Raw genomic sequence first — 21490 nt, 5'->3', positions numbered from 1 at the left:
TTAGTTGAGCTGCTTCTAGCCGTGTCACTACACATCTCATAAATCAGAGAATATAATTTATTGCATGGATTCTCAACCTTTCTCTTTCTGAGATGTTCCTCTGAATATGCTAAAAAAAATTCCATGGCCCACCTGTTCTGCCACAACTGTTTTTCTGTACATAAAAGCTAGGGCCAGTGTTAGGTGGCAGCAAGCAGGGAAATTGCTTGGGAAGCCTACGAAGTTAAGTTGCTCAGGCTTTGGCTTCATCTTGAGTGGTGGGCTTGGGACCCTGGGTTTCAGCTCTATGTGGCTTTCTGCCCTAGCCCTGGTTAGCAGTCTCTGGAACCTGCTTGCAGCCCCTAGAGAATCCCAAAATCCTGGTTGAGAACCACTGATTTATTGTATTTATAAGTCAGAGTTGGCATTCTGATACTGTATTTTAATATTGGTTAGATACTGAGTTGAATTCCGATAAGTTTAATACTATGTTAGGGTGTTCTCAGATCAGAGGACAAGCATCCTTTTTAGCAGGGTTGAAAAATTCTGGAAGCTTATGAACAGAAAGCATGATTATGTGGTGTTTACATTGTTACAATATTAAATTGGGCAAGGTACTAGCTAGCATGTTGTGCATCACTTAGCTTGTTTTAATGGAAGCAGTGTGATTTCTGTCATCCTGGTTCATTTGCTGATAAAGGCAGATGGGTCTAATTTAAAACATTCAGCATAATACTTGGGTAATAATGGACTGTAGCACAGTGCCTCTTTGGCACAGTTCTAACGGTGGTCTGAAAGATAACTTCATATTGAGAGAACATTTTCTTCTGTGTCATCTTGGTTTATGATTAGTGTTGTGCTAAGACCTTACTGTAATAGAGATGGCATCTCTTACCCGTGATTCTGAAGTGGTGTAGGTATATACAAAAGCTAAAAACATAGTCTAAAAGTTTGTATTTGCTATTTTTCTTTAGCTATTATTGCAAAATAGTTGAAATATAAATAAGGTTACAAATCACTAAAAATTACGGCATACGTTCTTTGACCATTTGGTCTGGGAAAAGATCCATCATTTGTTAGCCATCTGCGTTGAAGAACTTTAAATCCCCAAACATTCGACTGTGTACTCCTTTATATACTGAATATATTTCAGAAAAATACTTAAACATCAATTTTTTCCCCCCAGCTTGTCAAGTAACTATGAAGCTCAAATGAAGAGTCTCTTAAGGATCGTGAGGATATTTTGTCATGTCTTTCGCATTGGCCCATCCTCTCCCAGTAATGGAAATGACATGGGCTACAATGGAAATAAAACCCCAAGAAGTCAGGTGTTCAAGGTCAGAAAAGTATATGACGTTGTTAGGAAGATAGACGTTAAAGAGATGAATTTCACAAAGCATGCATTCATTAATCAGACATCACATGAACAGGAAGTAAGTTTGGATGATACCCATATCTGTGTTTAAGTTAGGCCTACCTCTTTGCTTTTTGGTTAATCAATTTTTTACATATTTTTTTAACTGACCTAAATCTTACCTTTTCGTTTTCTTTGATTTAATTTCTCCTACTTTTAATCTCATGTCCTATATAAATGTATGTTTTAATTATCAATCTGTGTTTATTTTGGTTCAGCTTAGTTTTCCGTAAGTTTTTAGATTTTCTAGTGTAGCTTGTAATCTCAATATTATAACATTAAGAAATATGAAATTGAATTAATGTAAATCCAAAATATAATAATTAGTTTTTGCCACTTTTCCTTTTATCTGACTTTTCAAAATGGGTTAAATTAGTTTAGTTTACAATCTCTCTATTTTTTTTGCTTTCATCACCAAGTCTTTCTGAGGTAATCTTGTTTAAGAACTTTAAATCAATAACTTTATTATTGAATACTATTAAAGCTGATTAGGTTTCTACTATCTAGAAACATCTGCACAAAGCTCTGACCAATGATAGGATGTGAATGTATACCTGTGTACATGGTTAACCGATGGGCCTGAGCTCATTCGTTAACCCTTGTGTGTAACCATGAGGTTATATGCGTGGTCTCCCTCCCCCAGAGACAGGGGCAGTATTGTGGAGCTGGGGGAGCAGGAAGGAGATGGTGCTCCCTGTGAGCCCAGCTGTTGCTTCCTGTGAGCCCAGCTGTTGCAGAGCAACCTTCCCCCTTGCGCTACTGCTTCTGATGCAGCACGTACTGGCTCCCACTGAGCTGCCTATACTCCCCCTTAACTCTCCCTGCGCTGTTGCCTCTGTATCAGAGGAAGCAGCACGGAGGACCTGGCTTAAAATCCGGCTCCTTATGAGCACTGGTTCCTGCCTGTTTCCCCACATGTACACATTTACCAAAATAAGCATATTTTAACATCCCTAGTTAATGAGACATTTCATCTCTGAATGTATGGGAGTTTTTTTTGTCATGTGTGTATACATAATTTCCTAAAGTAGTAACTTGCTATTTTGTAAAGCACTCTGTTTAAATTCCACTAAATTCCTTCTTTTCAAAACACTGTAATTACACATGAATTGGTACATTTTCTTCATATATGAAACCTGTGTTAGCATTGAGCTATGTCTGATTCCACCGATATATTCATCTCTCAATACACAATAGAGTATTTGAATTTGAATGTTGTAATTTTTCATTTTGTTGAACAGTGTCACCTACTGGAAGGAGGGGACAAAATGTATAATTATAAAATCGCTGTTTCAGACTATTTTACCATGAAGAATTAGTCCTTTTTCTCAGTGGACTCTGCTGGGAAATGTGAAATCAATTGTCAAAGAAATATTGCTCATTTAACTCAAGCTTTTTCCTAAAACTGAAATATTACAGTTAAATAACTTGATGTGTAGCTGAACATCTCTAAACTTTACTCAGACTGTGCTCCCCCCCCCCTTTATGTCAGCAAAGATTTAATGGTGGTGCGTTCTGAGGAAGGTTTGTTATTACTATGATCATATTGCTTTCTCAAAATATGCTGTGAATAGCTTTTTTTATGTTGTAAAGCAAATGTATGTTTCCAAATACATGAACTTAGTATATTTTAATTATATACAGGTTGAACCTCAGTAAACCAGAATGCTCTGGTCCAGCAACATCCATGGTCTGGAAGGATTACAGATATTCTAGGACCACAGAGTCCTGGTGGAGGGCTGGTGGTCAGTCTCACCACAACTGGGCTTGCCGGGCATGGGGCTGATGCAGGGCTGCCTGGCTTAGTGGAGAATAGGGGAAGACCAGCAGAGCAGCTGGGAGGCCAATGGTTTGAGCTACATGTGACCGCTCTTGGTCTGGCAAAATCCCTTATCTGGGACTGGTCACGTGTTGGGTGCCAGACCAGAGAGGTCCAATCTGTACTATACTAACATGGTGAGAATTGCATGATGGGTCTCAGTTTGTGTTGTTTGCTTTTTAGTGAAATTTGTCTGTGTTCAGAAACTTTAACATTTGAAGAAAGGATCCTTCCTTGGCTTCTAATTTTTTTGTCTGGGTATTTTGGGTCTTAAATCAATTTAAATTAATCAGTCCTATGAATTGTATTACACTATTGTGACGGTGCCTTGGGGTTCCCCAGTCTCCTGCAGCCCCGGAATGGCACGAACAGACTTCACCAGCCAGTAGAATACAGGTGGTTTATTGCTTCTCCACGATACAGCACAGATGTAATCTAGTTACAGGAACTGGGGGCTAAGAGGCCTCCGTGCCCCCCTTGAGATAGGGGAATCCCAGCCCCCTCCCCAGTTCCTTCTCCCCTGCTTTCCAGCCAGGAACTAACTCCCCTTCTCCAAGCCCTGCCCCCATCCAGGCAGCATTCCACCTCCCTTTGTTTCTCCCCATCGGGGGTTGGCTGGTTTAACCAATATGGAGTCACCTTTGCATAATAAGGTTTTCCCTGCTGGGTCTTGCTCCAGACAGCAGAGGTCACCACAGCCCAGCAGGTACCCCTACTACGTCACAACTATATACAGATTAAATACATTTTAAAATATCTATAAACTTTGAGTGACATTCTGGACCTACAGAAGTCTGACAAAACTGTTAACTTCAGTGGAGCCCAAATTGATTGATACATGTCAAATACAAGCTTTTGAAGTAGCTACAGTGGGTAGCAAAAGTTACTGCCACAAGTCTAAATATAAATCAGTACAGTGACAGCTGTGTTATTTGACCCTGTATCAGCTGGAAAGCTCTATAAACTGCCATTTCTGATCTTCATTGAAAGTCAGTTAATAGTTCAGTAGGGGCTGGCAGGCTTCCTATCTGGTTTTGTGTGTTCCCTGGAAGTAGAAGGAATGGCCATGGGGGCTCAGTTTGCTCTGCTGGATCTTCAGCTCCCCTTGGCTGGGAACCATGGCCAATGGGAGCTGTAGGGATGCACTGGTAGGGAAAGGCAGTGCACAAAACTGCCTGGCCATGCTTCTGCATAGGAACAGCAGGGATATGTTGTTGCTGCTTGCAGGGAGCAGCCCAAGGTGAGTGCTGCCTGGATCAAGCACCTCAAAGTCCTTCCTATGCCCTAACCCCCAGCCCCGAGTCCCCTCCTGTACCCAAACTCCCTCCCCGAGTTTGCACCTCCTTCTGTACTACAAACCCCTTGGCTCCAGGCTGGAGCCCCTTTTTGCCCCAAACACTTTATCCCCACTCCAGAGCCTGTGTCTGTAGTGGGAGCCCATAAGCCCCCACCCTGCACCCAATCTCCTGCCCAAGCCTAGATCCCCCTCCTGTATCCTAACGTCTTTCCTGATTCATGTTGGACATAGAGTAGGATTGATTTCATTCTTACCATTATAAAATTAAGAGCTATATTTTTTAAAAGCAAATTAATTGGTTTCTTGGTGACAACTTCAACCAAGTCAACCTGCTTAGGCATGGTCATTTTAATGCTGTCATAAAATGTAGGGGTCTGCTTTGAAAGAGTTTGGGGATGGGGAAAGGGATGGTGGGTAAGTCAGTGTTGAAACAGGAAATCTGGAAGTTAAACTCTCTAGACAACTCTGAATACAACCTGAATGAATTTGGGGTTAAGCCTCCAGGAAATACTTGAAGGGCACCTAGTGTAGAACGCCTAATGTAAATAAATGTAAGAGGCATAATGGAGCTGAGAATTAAAAACAGGTGTTCTTAGTAGTCAGGTAGGGTGTCTGACAGGATAAGCATGTATGCATGGCTAATCCAGGAAATGCCGCCTAACTAGTTCTGTCTTCCTGAGTATGTTACACATACAAATACTTTTAATCTGATTTTTTTTTTAAGGAAATCTTTTTTTAATGTGAATATTTAAGTCTTACATTGTTTATGGCAAAGTCAGTCATACAGCCTCAGTGGAAGACAACCTTCTGATCTCATGAGACATAAATGAAGTAATGATGACACTTTTGTTGATTAACTCAGTTTGAAATGACTCCCAAGGAGTGTCTTCTAGTTACCTTTTGGTCAGCATGAGTGTAAAGAAAACAGACATCAGTAAGTGGCAGGAACAGAGCACTGAAGATATAAGGAGAAAAATTCAGATCCCACTTCTCATGTTTATTTGACCCTCCCTTAACAAGCTCTCTGCATCTACCAGACACCTAGGACTCTAGGGTCAGAAGTGGACAATCTCTCCAGTGGCCACTAGGTGGAGGTGCAGCATTGCATTTTCCCATTACAGTATCTGTTTTCTCCAGAATTTTGATTATCTGATCTGGCCTACTTCCAGTTAGACCAGATGAATGGGGTTCGACTCTACCTCTGTAGTAATAATAATCTTAAGATGAGGAAGGAACAGATGGTGGGTGTGAGTGAGTGAGTGTGTGTGTGTGTGTATAATAGCTGCATTTTTTTAATCCGTACTCTTCAGTTATTACCTCTAATGAACTGTAGTTTGAAATTAAATAGATTCTAAATATCTTGTCCTGGAAGAAAATCCCTGCTCTCAGGATGTTTTTGCAGAATAGTGACTGAGATTTTTTTTAAAGGGCAGTGGAGAAACTTGCATAATTTTTACAAACTTTTTCTAGTCAATAACATTAATATTGACAATTTGAACTCTGAGACATTCATGATACTAGCAGAACTACCTATAAAAATATTTATTTTTGTTCCTGCTCTGGCAAACTGGGTTGCACCCAGAGTGTTTCCATAGACCCCTATTGACTTAAGTGGGGCTCTGTAATTGTACAGGGATCCACCTGATTGGAGCAGCTTGCTTGATCTAGGTATTAAAAAAAGAACACACTTGTTTAAACTTTGAGTATTTTGAATAGTACACTCTGGACTGTTAGTACTTAAATTTCATCTCTGTCTCATTGCCTGAGCCTAGTAGTTAGGATAATGATATCTCTGGTCAGTAGTGTTGTACATAGCAACTGCTAGATCAACATGTGTGAGAGAGCTATAAGTTTAAGCTGACATAAAACACAAGTTGGCTGTACAGTAAAACCTGGGATATCTGTCATGCTCGTGGATTAGGGCATTTGATTATCTAAAAATTCCAGTTTTCTGAGGGTATCATCAACTTAGGAAGAACCAATGGACAGCCAGAGTAAAACTCAAATTTTTAATATTGGTAGTTTTGTAGTGTGAGGCAGTTGGTCTCACATTTCTATTTTGAGTTAAAGATGATTAGTATGTCTTAAATAAAAAATTGTTAAGCCAATCATGGTAAACCAGGCTTGTGCGCCTGAAGATGTGACAGTATTGTGGCTGGGGGCAATGCCGGTTAACACAGTTTTCTGGTTGAGTGCCCAATAACAAAGCTTTCACTGTATATTGCTTCATTATAGGTACTTGATTTTTCTCTTCTTTTTTGTCAATTGTTTATGATCTTTTTAGATTTTCGAATGGATACATAAAAAGATTTTGCATGGACAAAATACTTGACTCCATTTATGAGATGAGCTTTATTAGAATTTAATTTAGTAGCTTCTTCATTTGCATGGAACTCATGCTATATTTGTCGTTATCTATGCCATGATTTTATTTTTAATATTAAAAATATGTCCAAATACATTTTTGTCATTTCCTTGTGCATTGCAGCCCCTGGAATTACTCTGGCACTCATTAGATGAATGGCTAGTTCTAATAGCTACAGAATTGATGAAAAACAAAAAGGACTCTGCCAACATTACTTCCATTTTACTAAAGCAGAAAGGGCCAAACCAGCAGGATGCTACTCTTAAGCCTGCCTTTAATGCTGCAGGAACTGAGAGGAGAGAAAAGCTGCCTACTGACACAGGAGATTCTAAAGCATATGATGTTGCCAAGAAGCAGGAAGCTTGTGCGGATTGCCAGGATGTTATCTCAGTGACAGCAAACAGGCTGAGTGCTGTCATTCAAGCGTTTTATATGTGCTGCTCCTGTCAGATGCCTCAGGGGTAAGGAGGATTCTGCTCGCTATCTAAAATTTACTTTTTAAAATTACTCTGTGCTTTCTTGTGTAAATATGAATGGTGTTAGTTATCAGCAATCAGAGATTGCTGAATGCTTCTTTTATTTGTTCAAATAATAAAATATTTTCCCCACACTTCTAAAAAACGCAGCATATCTTCCTTAATGCTGCTGCCTCATAAAAACCCTCAATCCAACTCTGCTCACCTTGAGTATCTTGAGTAGTTTTTGCCTTCTTTTGTTCTTATTACATATGATATTTGTGGATAGACATGATCTCCTGCAATTGATTACTTCCCCTTCATATTCCACATGTGAAAATTGGGTTTCACATCATTTTCATGTTAACCTCCCCCCATGCAAAAATTGTCATTTTATTCAAAAATAAGCACCAGAGCAGAATTCCTCTCACCCATTATGAATTCAGTCCCAGGTTAGCAGACCCCAAAAATTTATTACCATAAAACATCTGTTCTAATGGCCCATATGAATTGATTGGTTGTCTCAGTTCAACACCTAGTTAGTAGAAAAGTGTCTCCATCATAATTGAACTCTTCTTGTTAATTGGACATAAAGGATTGAACTTGGCTTGAGAATATGCTTCTTGCCCTAGAAGCAGAACACTGTTTTGGAGGGATAGTGTAAGAGTTAGGGATGTGAAACATTAACTGGATATCTGGTTCACTGGTAACATGGAGGGGAGAGCACAGCTATCTGCAGCAGACCTTGGGTGCTCCACAGGCAGAGGTTGCTCCTTAGTAAGAGCTTCTACTGCTGCTCTCTGTTTTTCTAAGGCTAGATAATTTGATTGTATATTCCAGGCAATGCTTATTTCACAAACTCAAATTTCAAATAAAATTATGTTGCTTTCCTAAATATACTTCACCAGTAGGAGTAATAAAAAAAACTTCTAGTCTAACTATAAAAGATTAGATTTGAATCCAGAGAATATCCCCAGCAGAGCAAAATTAATTGATGGCTGATCAGATTTTCTGACATGTTGGGCAACAAATCCTTTGTTTGTTGAATAAAGAATCAAACTTTTATAGTCTCCCACTCTTTCTAAAGATTGAGTATGTTTTGGAAAATAAATTATGATCATATTAATGTCTTTGGTCAGTCTATACTACAGACTTTCATCATAATTACATTGCTCCTTAATTGAAAAATTCATGTATTTGAATGATGCGGTTATGCTGAACTAACATGCAAGGTAGAGAATGCTATATTATCGGGAGGGCTTCTCCCATCAGCATAGCTATCGCCTCTTGGTGATGCAGAGCAGTGGTGCAGCTGCAGTGATGTATGTATTGACAAACTCTTGATACTCGTTTTTGTATTAAATGTTTTATTTACCTTCAGATGTTAATACCTTTTGAGATCTAGGTAAAAGAGTTAAAAGCTTCCCAGAAAACATAGCACAATGTTAACATCATCTGTATATTTAAATATTAAAATCAAGATATTAGGTGGTACTTAATATTACAGTACTATTGTACCCTCATGACCTGACCTGTCTCAGACCAGGGGAAGCCTGTGGAGGTTGCCAGCCTTCCCAATGGGCTCTTCTTCTCAGCCACATGGTGGCGGTAGCCCTGTTGGGCTCCATCACCTTGCAAGCTCCCATGGTCCTGCTAGCTTTGCTGCTCTTGGAGCTCCAGTGGCCCTATTTACCCCACTAGTCTTGGCAACCTCTGCCATTGGGGATCTATAATCCAGCAACATCCATAGTCTGGCAGGTCCACGGATGTTGCTGGACCAGTGTGTCCCGTGGTGGTTCAACATGTATAGAAAGGTACATGATAAATTGTATTATATAGGGATGTTAAATATCGATTAATATAATAGTCAAGCAATCTAATGAATTCTTACCAGTTAGTCGACTATTTTACAGTCCTCAGGGGCGACAGCCAATGCACTTGGGCCCCAACTTCCTGCTTCTGTCTCTGTTTCTGAGGTGGCAGCGAGGGGTGCCAGATGGGAGCTGGTCCACGAGGGGAGCCTGTTTAAAAGCCAGTTACCCTTTGTGGACTGGCTACCTGTCACCCAATGCTTCTGTCTCTGATAAGGGGGCAGCAACGCGAGGTGGCAGCAGCCCCTGTTTAGGGGCAGTCTGAGTTCCCGGATCCAGTATGAGCCGGAACTGAGACAGGCTGCCTGTCCACCTGGCTCCTGCTACACTTTAAATGCAGAGCCACGGAGGGCTAGGTCCTGTACCTCTTGCAAGCCAGCACTGAGTCAGGCTGCTGGCCAGCCTGCTAAAAATTTACTAGTGGGGAGGGGAGGAAATGTATGTAGTCATAGGTTAATGCTATAAGCTTTTGCTTACCAGTTAATTGGTTAATCGACTACACTAATATATTCCTAGTATTATGTAGTGCATACATTCCCATCTGCTTAGTGAAAGAAGCAAAAGTCCTGCAGGAAGAAATGTGATCATGCAGTTGGGCTGCACCATAAACCATACATCCAGGAAAGCAGTTACCAGACAGGCTGCATGGCCAGGTTTTGATACCACTTGCTGCCTTGATTGCTTTACATTGCATTTTCAGTAGTGTTTTTTAATCTTGTATCTAGTTAATTGTATACCTGAAAAATCCTGTGCTGCAATATGATAGAGGGATTACATAGACCTTTTTTTACTTGTAATTTTAAGGTTTGTTGTACAGTTTTAGATTTTTGAATGCATAATTTACAATGGAGTACATTTTGTGTGTTTTTACAGGATGACATCACCTCGTTTTATAGAATTTGTCTGCAAACATGACAATGTTCTTAAGTGCTTTGTTAACCGGTAAGCCTTCAGAATTTTAATATTTTTATTTGATTAAAATGTTACACTTTCATATTTAATTGTGGTTCAGAGGTGTATGTTGCTGTGTGTACGGTCCTGATTCAGCATGTATTCCAGATACCTCTAACTTTATGCACATGAGTAGGCCTGCTGGACTCTGTGGAAGTACTCCTGTGCATTGGTGTAATATGTACACATACAATTTCAGAAATGAGACTTAAATAAATGAGTATGTAAACAATCATTCTCTATTTCGTATCCCAAAACTTGTTAGGAAGTAACTAGAACTATTGGTTTGTGAGTAGGTGCTATTTCCTACCCTATTCTAAACACAGTACACCTGACAGGTCAAAACTTACCCCTCCAAAAGGAATGCTGAATGAAACTTGCAACCTAGTTTGTCTTCTCTTTATGCTTGGCTGCACCCAAGGTTCCTCTGAGGATTGTGCAGTCAACCACCATGTCCTCTCTAGACAGTCTCTTTTACCTACATTGGCAAGGGATGAGGTAATGCAAGCCTCTCACAAAGTGAATCCAAAAAATTCACTTTATGCAGTGGCAGTGTTTCTTGAAAATATGCTGCAATACATATTTTTTGTTAGCTCTTATAAATTCTTTTTTAGGTATGGTCAGTTCTGTTGTAAGACTTTGATTAAATCTGTGCATTTGCAAATAGTAAACTTCCAATCTAAAACATATTTCTTTCAGAAACCCCAAAATAATTTTTGACCACTTTCATTTTCTTCTTGAGTGCCCTGAACTGATGTCCAGATTCATGCACATCATAAAAGCACAGGTAAATGTTAAGCATAGTTTATTTTCATCTTTACTATAACACTTTCATTTGAACACTTATGAGATACTGTATGGCTCTAAAGAGTGAAGGTTAACTGCCTTGGGTATTTGAGCTTAAGCAAATAGGTTGTAATATTTGGTAGGGTGAACTTTTTTTAACTTAAAAATAACTGAATTACATTTGAGACAACTTTGACCAGCTGTGGGGCCCATACCTGTATAATAATTAATCTATCTCTTCAACTTATAACTCTACTAAGGCTGTACACTTCAGTAAGATATGTTGCCAGGACACTCCCTTGCTCTCTTTAGCAGATAGTCTTCAACCTTTTACACCCATGATCACTTTTTAAATGTCAGGGCAAGCCAAGATCTACCCCATCCCTTCCCCAAGACCCCACCCCTTCATTGAAGCCTCACCCACTCCATTCCCCTCCTCTCCATCATTTGCTGTCCCCTGCCCTTACTCACTCTTACTGGGTTGAGACAGGAAGTGCGGGTTCTGGGGTGGGAATGAGAGGTTTGCGTGTGGGAAGGGGTGAGAGGTGCAAGCTCTGGGAGGGAATTTGGGTGCAGGCGGAGGTGGAGAAGGGGATGCTGGTTCAGGGAGGAGGCTCCAGGCTGAAGAGTGTTGGGGTCAGGTGGAGGGTTTGGGTGCTGAGCAAGTCCCAGGCTTATGGATGTGAGGGTGCAGAAGTTTGGGTTGAGGTGTATGAGGGGCTCAGGGCAGGGGGTGTTGGGAATATGATAGTCTCAGGACACAGATTTGCAGTGTGTGGATGGTGGAAGAGTGTTGTGGCAGAAGACTGGGGATGTGGGGGGTACAGGAGTTTGGGGATGTGAGTGGCTCAGGGCAGGAGGTTCGGGGTGTATGATAGGCTCAGGGTTGGAGCCTGTGGAGGGGGCGCAGGAGTGTTATGAGTGCTGCAGCCAGATGGAGGCTTGACTCCAGTTGGAGGCTTGTTGGCCAGGCTTCATTTTTAAAATACAATTATTATGTAACAAAACATTTCAGTGTTGTCTTAATTTATGGGAGGGACGGGGAACCTGTTTTGTGTCGGGCCACTGACCCTCAGAAAAATCAGTCGGGGACCACCCAAGTGAGATGCAAAAACACAACCCCTTCAAAACTCCCCAAGCCTCACTGATGTAGCCCCAACTGAGGCACTTCACTCCCCTGGCACTTCAGCCCCATGGAGAGGGGATGGGGTAGGTAGGACTGAGGTTCAAGTCCTCAGGTTAGATTAACTCTTCTGAGTTCCAGGGTTAGTGGAATTTGTAGGCTCCTCTATCCTCTGAGGTGCGGCCAAAAATGAGGGATCCAGTGTTTGGGACAGGGTTGCCAGTGAGTGGGAAAGGGATGGGGGTGCAGAATCTGGGTGGAAAATAGGGTATAGGAGCAGGGTGCTGGCTGGTGTCTCTAGAGGACAGGGTTGAGGATCTCTGGGTAGCACTGGACCCGCACCCACACACACAGCCTCCCCAGAGCATGGGGAAGGAAGGGAAGACAAGAAAGTGGGTGTGCTGCTGTTGCTGGGCTCCCAATGGTGTTTCAAAGCGGCAGTGCCTCATGGAGCCCAGGATAGCTGGGGAGTCTTCAACTGATCCCAGGCTCCACATAGGGCTGCTGCTTTGAAATGCCACGTGCAGCCTGGGGACACCTCAAGCTGGGTCTGGGGTGCACATGGCGTTTTAAAGCAGCAGTGCCATGTGGAGCCCCAGGTGTGGTCCCAGGCTATAAGCAGTGTTACCTCTTTGAAGTGCCCACACTTCCTGTCTCTATCTGATAGAGCATTTGCTTATCGAATAGTCGACTAGGCCTTTACATCCCTAGTGTGGAGAGGATTTCCCTCTCCTCCATAGTTCACAAAGCAAGAGGTTTATTTTAAGAAATTAAAGATTTTTATCAACCCACTTCTATCACAATATGACTAACTTTTCAGAAGAGGTTTTGAGGGGTATGCTATTGAGAGTTCCTGGATGATTTTCAATTGTATTCCATATTCTGTTCAGCCAACCCCCATATCCTAGCCACTAAAACAAGTAAACACATGTTGTACTTCTGCTAAGAAATAATTAGAGAGGAGAGAGCACATCCTTTTTTCAGACCTCGGTCTCAGCGGAATCCCCTAACAATTGCTCAGAGTTGTTTTAATGTCATAAGTCAAACAAGATGGAACTACATTCCTGGTGAGATCTGCTGAAAAAGATGTCCTTTTATATGGGTTTCTAGGGAATCCTGTCTGTTTCTGTTTCCTTAGGTTGTCTTTGTTGTTTAATTGGAGGTCTCAAAAGTACTTTAAATTACTGTAAATCATATCTTTTATTGTCATTTTGTTGACCTCAATGACTTTTTTATCAAGGGGGCTATACTAGTTTTTTGTTTCTATCTTACAATAGCTTCTGCTTTTTAGTTCCAAGATAAACCTGCAATGGTAGATAAAACACCAGATGAATAAGGTTTTAAATATTGAATTTCTAAATCAGTGATTAATGGACCCTACAATAAAACATTGAGAATCTAGCAATGCAGGGTTTGTGTGTTGTGAGTGGAGGTGGGTCCATGATACTTTTCCCTTATTAAATGGTTGGCTATAGGAAACAGAAAACTAGAGCAGTTTCAGATTAAGGCCTTGTCTTTGCTATTGCATTTGAATAAGTTTGTAACCACTTAGCCATAAACATGATTTGTCTCCACAACTTTGTTCATACTCAGCTGCCACGTTCGATAACCAACAGTGTGGTATTCTTCCAGAAACCTAGTTTGCCATATGATTGTCTTCCTGTAATCCATTCTGCATTTATTCTTTTTCTGCTGTGTGTGGAAAGGATGTCTAAGCCTGCTGGTGTAATTGGTGAGGCCAGTCCTACTTCCCTGTGCATATAACTTCCAATGCTGCTTCTGGCATTTTCTCTATGCTTTCTGGTGCCTGCTGAGATGTGTGGGATAGCTGTTCATATTTGCCAGAATACACTGATGCAGATAGCATAGTAAGTTCACATGCACACTTGTATTTTAACTGTAGCTGTGAAATGGAAAGGATGTACTGAGACAAACACAGAAGTGGGTCTCATGTTTGATGAACTGGTTTCAAAAACATGGTTGTGCTTGTATGATGAGGGCCTAACTTGGGTCAAAACCAAACCAGACATACTGAATTTATCTCATAGTAAATCACTTAAAAAACATACTTAGTTTAAAAGGTTCAGAGGTAGTCGAGTTAGTCTGTAACAGGAAAAACTTTAAAAACAACAAATAGTTTAGTAGCACTTTAAAGACTAACAAATCATGTAGATGGTTTAGATAAGTATACTTAGTTTACTTATTTACAGATGATCTCTTCCATCATCCTATTCAGTGAAGACTTATTATTGCCAGGTAGTATTGATTATAGCCTCATTAGCGTGGAGGATAAATGAGGAATAAAGATGGAAGCATATGTATATGCTAACTAGACAATGTGAAGGACAGTTTCAAAAAAAACCTAGTTCATGAGAATTCATTATTGAATTTGAAAGTGAACTAATTGGTTGCAAATGTATTCAATTACAAATTTAATGTTCAGAGTGCCAGGGACATAAGCGTATGAATTGTTAATTGTTGTCTTTCCCAAATGCAGAAATAAGCTATAAAAATGTGTATTCTTTTAGTAGGATTAGTGCTTGATTTTACTTTTATTCTCTTTGTGAAATCTTGTTGAAATGTCTGTTGTTCTGTAATGAAGTCCTTCAGTGGCAGTTAATATTAAAAGTGATTTTATCAATGCTTTGACCACCAGTTTTGAAAATGATCGACTAATATGTTGGGCATGTTTCACTTGTTTTGTAGCCCTTCAAAGATCGCTGTGAGTGGTTCTATGAACATTTGCATTCTGGACAACCAGATTCTGATATGGTGCACAGACCCGTCAATGAAAATGACATCCTGTTGGTACATAGAGGTATTATCTTGCAAGGAGAAGAGTGCATATATAAAATGCATAATATTTTGTGGTTCTTTCTTTTAAGATACAAAATTAATTAGTGTTTTGTATTTAGATTCTATTTTTAGGAGTAGTTGTGAAGTTGTGTCTAAAGCAAATTGTGCAAAACTAAAGCAGGGGATTGCTGTGCGTTTCCATGGTGAAGAAGGCATGGTGGGTATATGCATTTTTTTTATATACATAAAAATATTTGTACTAATTCTAACTAAAATTGGAATCTACATGAAATGTTAATAATACTCCATTTTGGTTACTCATTTTGTTAAACCATTTGTAAAATTAAATTTCTTTTATGCTCTCTTTATTCTTTTGACATGTAGGGTCAAGGAGTGGTTCGTGAATGGTTTGATATCTTATCCAATGAGATAGTTAATCCAGATTATGCATTGTTCACCCAGTCAGCTGATGGTATGTTGGTATATCTTGTTCTTCTAACCTGAATGTTTGCTGAAGCAAAATTTAATAATCCAAAGAAAAGGTCAGATAAGAGATTGATAATGTTCGTTCATTATCAGTTAAGATTTAATGGATGGAAAATTTTTTCCTAATAAAGAAATAATGTGCACTATCCATTAACTATAATTGAGAACTAAGCAATTTTTGTAGGTTGAAGTGTTTCTGACTGACTCGCCAATATTGCTCGCTCTTTGGCATGGGTAGAGACATTTTATCTTGGCTCTTCTTGAGTTCCCAGTTTAATCTTCCTTTATTTCTCCTGATCGCAAGACATACCTCACACAGCAGAAGCAGGAGAGTGCTGTATTTCCCCTTACAGTTACTTGTATGTCTGGGCTGGTACAGGTAGGACCTGGGGAGATTTTTATCACTTCTTGACCTCAGTCGCACAGCTGATTTCTACAGTAAAAATAGCAGTTCGTCTCCCCGGAACTGCTCTCTTGTGCCTGGATTCTTGTCTCCTCTGCAAAAGATCTAGCTGCAAAACTGTCTTCAGCAGTGGGGAATAGAGATGTAAGTGACTACTCCACTATACGAGATACGTAAGTTTATTGGATAGTTGACTAGTGATGTGACTAATCACTTCCTCTCCTCTTGCGGTCCCATCAGAGGGTATGTCTAGACTATATGGCTCTGTCGACAGAGCCATGTAAACTAGTTTACCCGGCATAGGCAAAGAATCTACATGGGGAAGCCTTTGCCGACCAATTCTGCAAGCCTTGTTTCATGAGGCATAAGGAATCAATCGGTCGTCAAAGGCTTCCCCAGCCGACCGATCCGTGTCTAGACTACCGCACTGTGCCAGATCAGCTGATCGTCAGCACAGTGTGGAGGCCATGTTTAATGAAGCGGGGATTATTGAAATCCCTGCTTCTTTGCCTATGCTGGGTAAACTAGTTTACATGGTTCTGTCGATGGAGCCATGTAGTCTAGACATACCCAGAGGCAGCAAGGGATGGGGAGCAGGAGCCGGTGCTGGGGGGAGGTGGCTTAAAAGCCTATTCCCCCAGCACTGTCTCTCCGGGGGCGGAGGGGAGGAAGAGATGAAGGCATAGCGGAAACGGTATGAGCGGGGACTGAAGTAGTCTCTGCTTGCGCCGCTCCTGCAATTCTGCTTTTAAAACGTACAGAGTCCCAGTGGGGCTCCTGTAAATTTCAAAGTCTCAAACACCACAGGGAATGTGGGGCCAGTCCCCCGCTGGTCCTGCATTCCCTTTTGAAGTGTACAAGAACCCCATTGAGGCTCTTGTACATTTTAAAGGCTGAGGTGCCGCAGGGAGTTTGGGGCCAGTGGGAGAGTCCCCCTCTGGCCCATGTTCCCTGTGGGGCTCTTGCTACAGATCAAAGGCAGAGGTGCCCTTATAGACTAAATCAAATAGTTGATGGATATCCCATCAATCATAGAATACTTAGGACTGGAAGGGACCCCGAGAGTCCAGTCCCCTGCCCCCATGGCAGGACCAAATACTGTCTAGACCATCCCTGATAGACATTTATCTAACCTACTCTTAAATATCTCCACAGATGGAGATTCCACAACCTCCCTGGACAATTTATTCCAGTGTTTGACTACCCTGACAGTTAGGAAAGTTTTCCTAATGTCCAACCTAAACCTCCCTTGCTGCAGTTTAAGCCCATTGCTTCTTGTTCTATCCTCAAAGGCCAAGATGAAGAAGTTTTCTCCCTGCTCCTTATGACACCCTTTTAGATATCTGAAAATGGCTATCATGTCCCCCCTCAGTCTTTTCTTTTCTAAACTAAACAAACCCAATTCCTTCAGCCTTCCTTCATAGATCATGTTCACTATATTCCTTCCTAGACAGTTGCTTCCCATTCTGTATGTGTGAAACTGATTGTTCCTTCCTAAGTGGAGCACTTTGCATTTGTCTTTATTAAACTTCATCCTGTTTACCTCAGACCATTTCTCCATTTTTGTCCAGGTCATTTTGAATTACGACTCTATCTTCCAGAACAGTGGCAACCCCTCCCAGCTTGGTATCATCTGCAAACTTAATAAGCGTACTTTCTATGCCAATATCTAAATCGTTGATGAAGATATTGAAGAGAGCCGGTCCCAAAACAGACCCCTGCAGCACCCCTCTTGTTATACCTTTCCAGCAGGATTGTGAACTATTAATAACTACTCTCTGAGTACAGTTTTCCAGCCAGTTATGCACCCACCTTATCGTAGCCCCATCTAAGTTGTATTTGTCTAGTTTATTGTTAAGAATATCATGCGAGACCATATCAAACGCCTTACTAAAGTCTAGATATACCACATCCACCGCTTCTCCCTTATCCACAAGACTCGTTATCCTATCAAAGAAAGCTATCAGATTGGTTTGACATGATGTATTCTTTACGAATCCATGCTGGCTGTTCCCTATCACCTTGCCACCTTCCAAGTGTTTACAGATGATTTCCTTAATTACTTGCTCCATTATCTTCCCTGGCACAGAAGTTAAACCAACTGGTCTGTAGTTTCCTGGGTTGTTCTTATTTCCCTTTTTATAGATGGGCACTATATTAGCCCTTTTCCAGTCCTCTGGAATCTCTCCTGTCTCCCATGATTTTTCCAAAGATACCTCCTCACGGAGCTGATAGAGTATTCTAGGATGCATTTCACCAGGCCCTGGTGACTTGCAGGCATCTAACTGTTCTAGGTGATTTTTAACTTGTTCTTTTTTTATTTTACCTTCTAAAACTACCCTCTTCCCACTAGCATTCATTATGTTAGGCATTCCTTCAGACTTCTCGGTGAAGACTGAACAAAGAAGTCATTAAGCATCTTTGCCATTTCCAAGTTTCCTGTTACTGTTTCTTCCTCCTCACTGACTAGTGGGCCTACCCTGTCCTTGGTCTTCCTCTTGCTTCTAATGTATTTATAAAAAGTTGTCTTGTTTCCTTCTATTCCTGTAGCTAGTTTGAGCTCATTTTTTACCTTTGCCTTTCTAAACTTACCCCTGCATTCCTGTGTTGTTTTCCTATATTCATCCTTTTTGATTTGTCCTACTTTCAATTTTTTATAGGACTCCTTTTTTTATTTTTAGATCATTCAAGATCTTGTAGTTAAGCCAAGGCGGTCTTTTGCCATATTTTCTATCTTTCCGATGCAGCAGAATAGCTTGCTTTTGGGTCCTTAACAATGTCCCTTTGAAAAAGTGCCAACTCTCCTCAATTGTTTTTCCCCTCAGTCTTGATCCCCATTGGACCTTACCTATCAGCTTTCTGAGCTTACCAAAATCCGCCTTCCCGAAATGCATTGTCTTTATTTTGCTGTTCTCCCTTCTACCCTCCCTTAGAATTGTGTGTTCTATGATTTCATGTTCACTTTCACCCAAGATGCCTTCCACTTTCAAATTCTCAACCAATTCCTCCCTATTTGTTAGGATCAAATCTAGAACCGTCCCCCCCCCTCTCCTCCGGTAGCTTTTTCAAACTCCCGAAATAAAAAGTTGTCTCTGATGCAGTCCAAGAATTTATTGGATAGTCTGTGCCCCGCTGTGTTATTTTCCCAGCATATATCTGGATAGTTGAAATCCCCCATCACCACCAAATCTTGGGGTTTGGATGATATTGTTAGTTGTTTAAAAAAAAAAAAAGTCTCATCCACTTCTTCCAGCTGGGTAGGTGGCCTGAAGTAGACTCCTAGCATGACATCACCCTTGTTTTAAACCCCTTTTAGCCTAACCCAGAGACTCTCAACATTTCCGTCTCCTATGTCCATCTCCACCTCACTCCAAATGTGTTCATTTTTAATATATAAGGCAGCACCTCTTCCCTTTTTTCCCTGTCTATCCTTCCTGAGCAAGCTGTACCCTTCCATACAAACATTCCAATCGTGTATTATCCCACCAAATTTCTGTGATGCCAACAATGTCATAATTGTACTTATTTATTAACACTTCTAGTTCTTCCTGCTTATTACCCATAATTCTTGCATTTGTATATAGGCATCTAAGATACTGATTTGACCTTGCCTCCCAGTTTTACCCTGACCCTCCTTTCTCTCTGCCATTATAACCCATGCTCCCTCTCATTTCCAAACCATCTCCTAGGTCTCCATGTTCTCCACTTACCTGTGGGCTTTGCTTACCTGTCCCTGTCAAATCTGGTTTAAAGTCCTAGGTTAGCCAGTCTGTCCAAATAGGGTCTTCTCCTCCTAGAAAGGTTAACTAACCAACCATGCAATTAGTTAATCTTAATTTAACATTTCTAGGGGGCCTGCCTCACTTACTCCTATCAGCTTCCTAGGAAACTGCAAAGAGAACCCAGCCAGCTAATGTTGAATCCTGAAAGCTGCAAAACATTTTTTAGGAAGGTGTGTGGAAGGGATTGAACTTTCCTGTCACCATGCTTCAAATAGAGGAAAAAAATGGTTAAACTCTACTCCTGCAAACACTTAAAGTATGTTTACTGTTTTAGCCATGTGAATAGCCATGAAATTGCATATGTAAGTAAAGTTATGCCCGTACATAAGTACTGTAGGGGGTGGGACCTATTCATTAAAGGTTTAGAGAACATGACCTATGAAGCCAGGCTTCATGAACTGGGCTTGTTTAGTTTGGAAAAAAGAAGATTAAGGGGGGACATGATAGCGGTTTTCAAATATCTAAAAGGGTGTCACAAGGAGGAAGGCGAAAATTTGTTCCTCTTGGTTTCTGAGGACAGGACAAGGAGTAATGGGCTTAAAGTGCAGCAGGGGAGGTTTAGATTGGACATTAGGAAAAAATTCCTAACTGTCAGGGTGGTAAAATATTGGAATAAATTGCCAAGGGAGGTGGTGGAATCTCCCTCTCTGGAGATATTTAAGAACAGGTTAGATAGACATCTGTCAGGGATGGTGTAGACGGAGCTTGATCCTGCCTTGAGGGCGGGGGGCTGGACTCGATGACCTCTCGAGGTCCCTTCCAGTCCTATTATTCTATGATTCTATGATTACTTTATAATGAAGGCATATTTAAAAGTCCCTGCGATTGTCTTTTTAAAATTCCATTCAACCCATTTTTCTTTTCAAAATCACTTCATTCAGCAGAACAATAGTATGGAAATTATAATCTGAATTAGATTGTGTTTAAAAAACAATAACAATTTTTTTTTATTTATCGATCATGTATACCCTTCAGTGTTTCATATAATCAAAACAAATAGATTAACTACATGGGTGTAGGACTAAAAATAGCTTTGAAGTATACTACAGGTGAAAATAGCTCAGGGGTGGGCAAGAGAGTCTCTGCAGACCAGATCCGGCCTGCCAAGTAGGTTGATCCAGCCTATGGATGCCCTGCTGCTCCCGCACTCCCAGGCCAATCAAAACCTTAGGGACAGGGGAGCGTGCAAAGTTTCCTCCTCTCTCCAAGAGCGTATAGTGCCTAAAGTTAGCTTCCAGTTGTTCAGAACAGGGGCTGGGGTAGGGGTTGAGGGACTTCGCACTCTCCCCAAGGCCCTGATTGGCATTGGGCTGGGGGAGTGTACAAAGTCTCCTCCCACGCTGTGAGGGGCGCATGATGCTTAAGGGGAAACTGCCAGCTGTTCAGAACAGCTGGCAGCTCTCTCTAGGCACTGGGGGCAATCAGGGTGTGTGGGTGGGGGAGCACGCAAGTGTCTTGGTTCCGCCCCTTCCACCTGAGACCCACCCCCCTTCTGAGGCAGCCTGGGGCCACTTAAAAAATGTGTGAAGTTACCCCCCCTCCCCCGTTAAAAAGTATTGGCCACCCTGGTATAATTACACTTAAAGTAGTTGTTTGGCTCTAATTATAGTCTGTTGAACAATGTATGCTAATTGTAAAAATCTGGAGAATTTGCTTCAATTTTTTTGTTGCATAGACAAATATTGAGAACTTGAAACTACATGCTTAAATCTCAGTTATACGAAGAAATATTTCCTTCTACTTTTTCACAGTGTCTCATTTTTACTATTGTAAGTTGTCCATGTTTTTGCTAAGCATGTTTTATTATTTGTCTGGATGGCCTTTAATTATACTTTAACTCCAAACAATCAATAGTGTAAATATTTCTGAAGAAGGGAATTCAAACTTTTCTCCAATTTAATAGATTGAGTGGTCTCGGAAAATGTGTAACTTTTTTGTTTGAAATGTTATGAAGCTGTGTGAA

General features: G+C 41.0%; 1 protein-coding gene across 4 annotated transcripts in view; it reads left to right on the top strand.

Moving 5' to 3' along the window:
* The window catches only part of HACE1 (HECT domain and ankyrin repeat containing E3 ubiquitin protein ligase 1), a 93926-nt gene that overhangs the window by 38186 nt on the left and 34250 nt on the right, over window positions 1-21490 (top strand). For 3 of the 4 annotated variants that reach the window (XM_075923936.1, XM_075923938.1, XM_075923939.1), the window contains 7 exons: window positions 1166-1412; window positions 6998-7335; window positions 10074-10142; window positions 10851-10938; window positions 14767-14878; window positions 14976-15073; window positions 15241-15328. In XM_075923936.1, coding sequence (XP_075780051.1) covers window positions 1166-1412; window positions 6998-7335; window positions 10074-10142; window positions 10851-10938; window positions 14767-14878; window positions 14976-15073; window positions 15241-15328 — 1040 coding nt within the window. The remainder of the gene's footprint in view (window positions 1-1165; window positions 1413-6997; window positions 7336-10073; window positions 10143-10850; window positions 10939-14766; window positions 14879-14975; window positions 15074-15240; window positions 15329-21490) is intronic. The other variant, XM_075923937.1, reaches the window with a different exon arrangement.

The sequence above is a fragment of the Pelodiscus sinensis genome, chromosome 3 (assembly GCF_049634645.1).
Source record: "Pelodiscus sinensis isolate JC-2024 chromosome 3, ASM4963464v1, whole genome shotgun sequence".
In the NCBI taxonomy this organism is placed as follows: domain Eukaryota; kingdom Metazoa; phylum Chordata; order Testudines; family Trionychidae; genus Pelodiscus; species Pelodiscus sinensis.
This window is presented reverse-complemented; position numbering and strand designations above follow the sequence as displayed.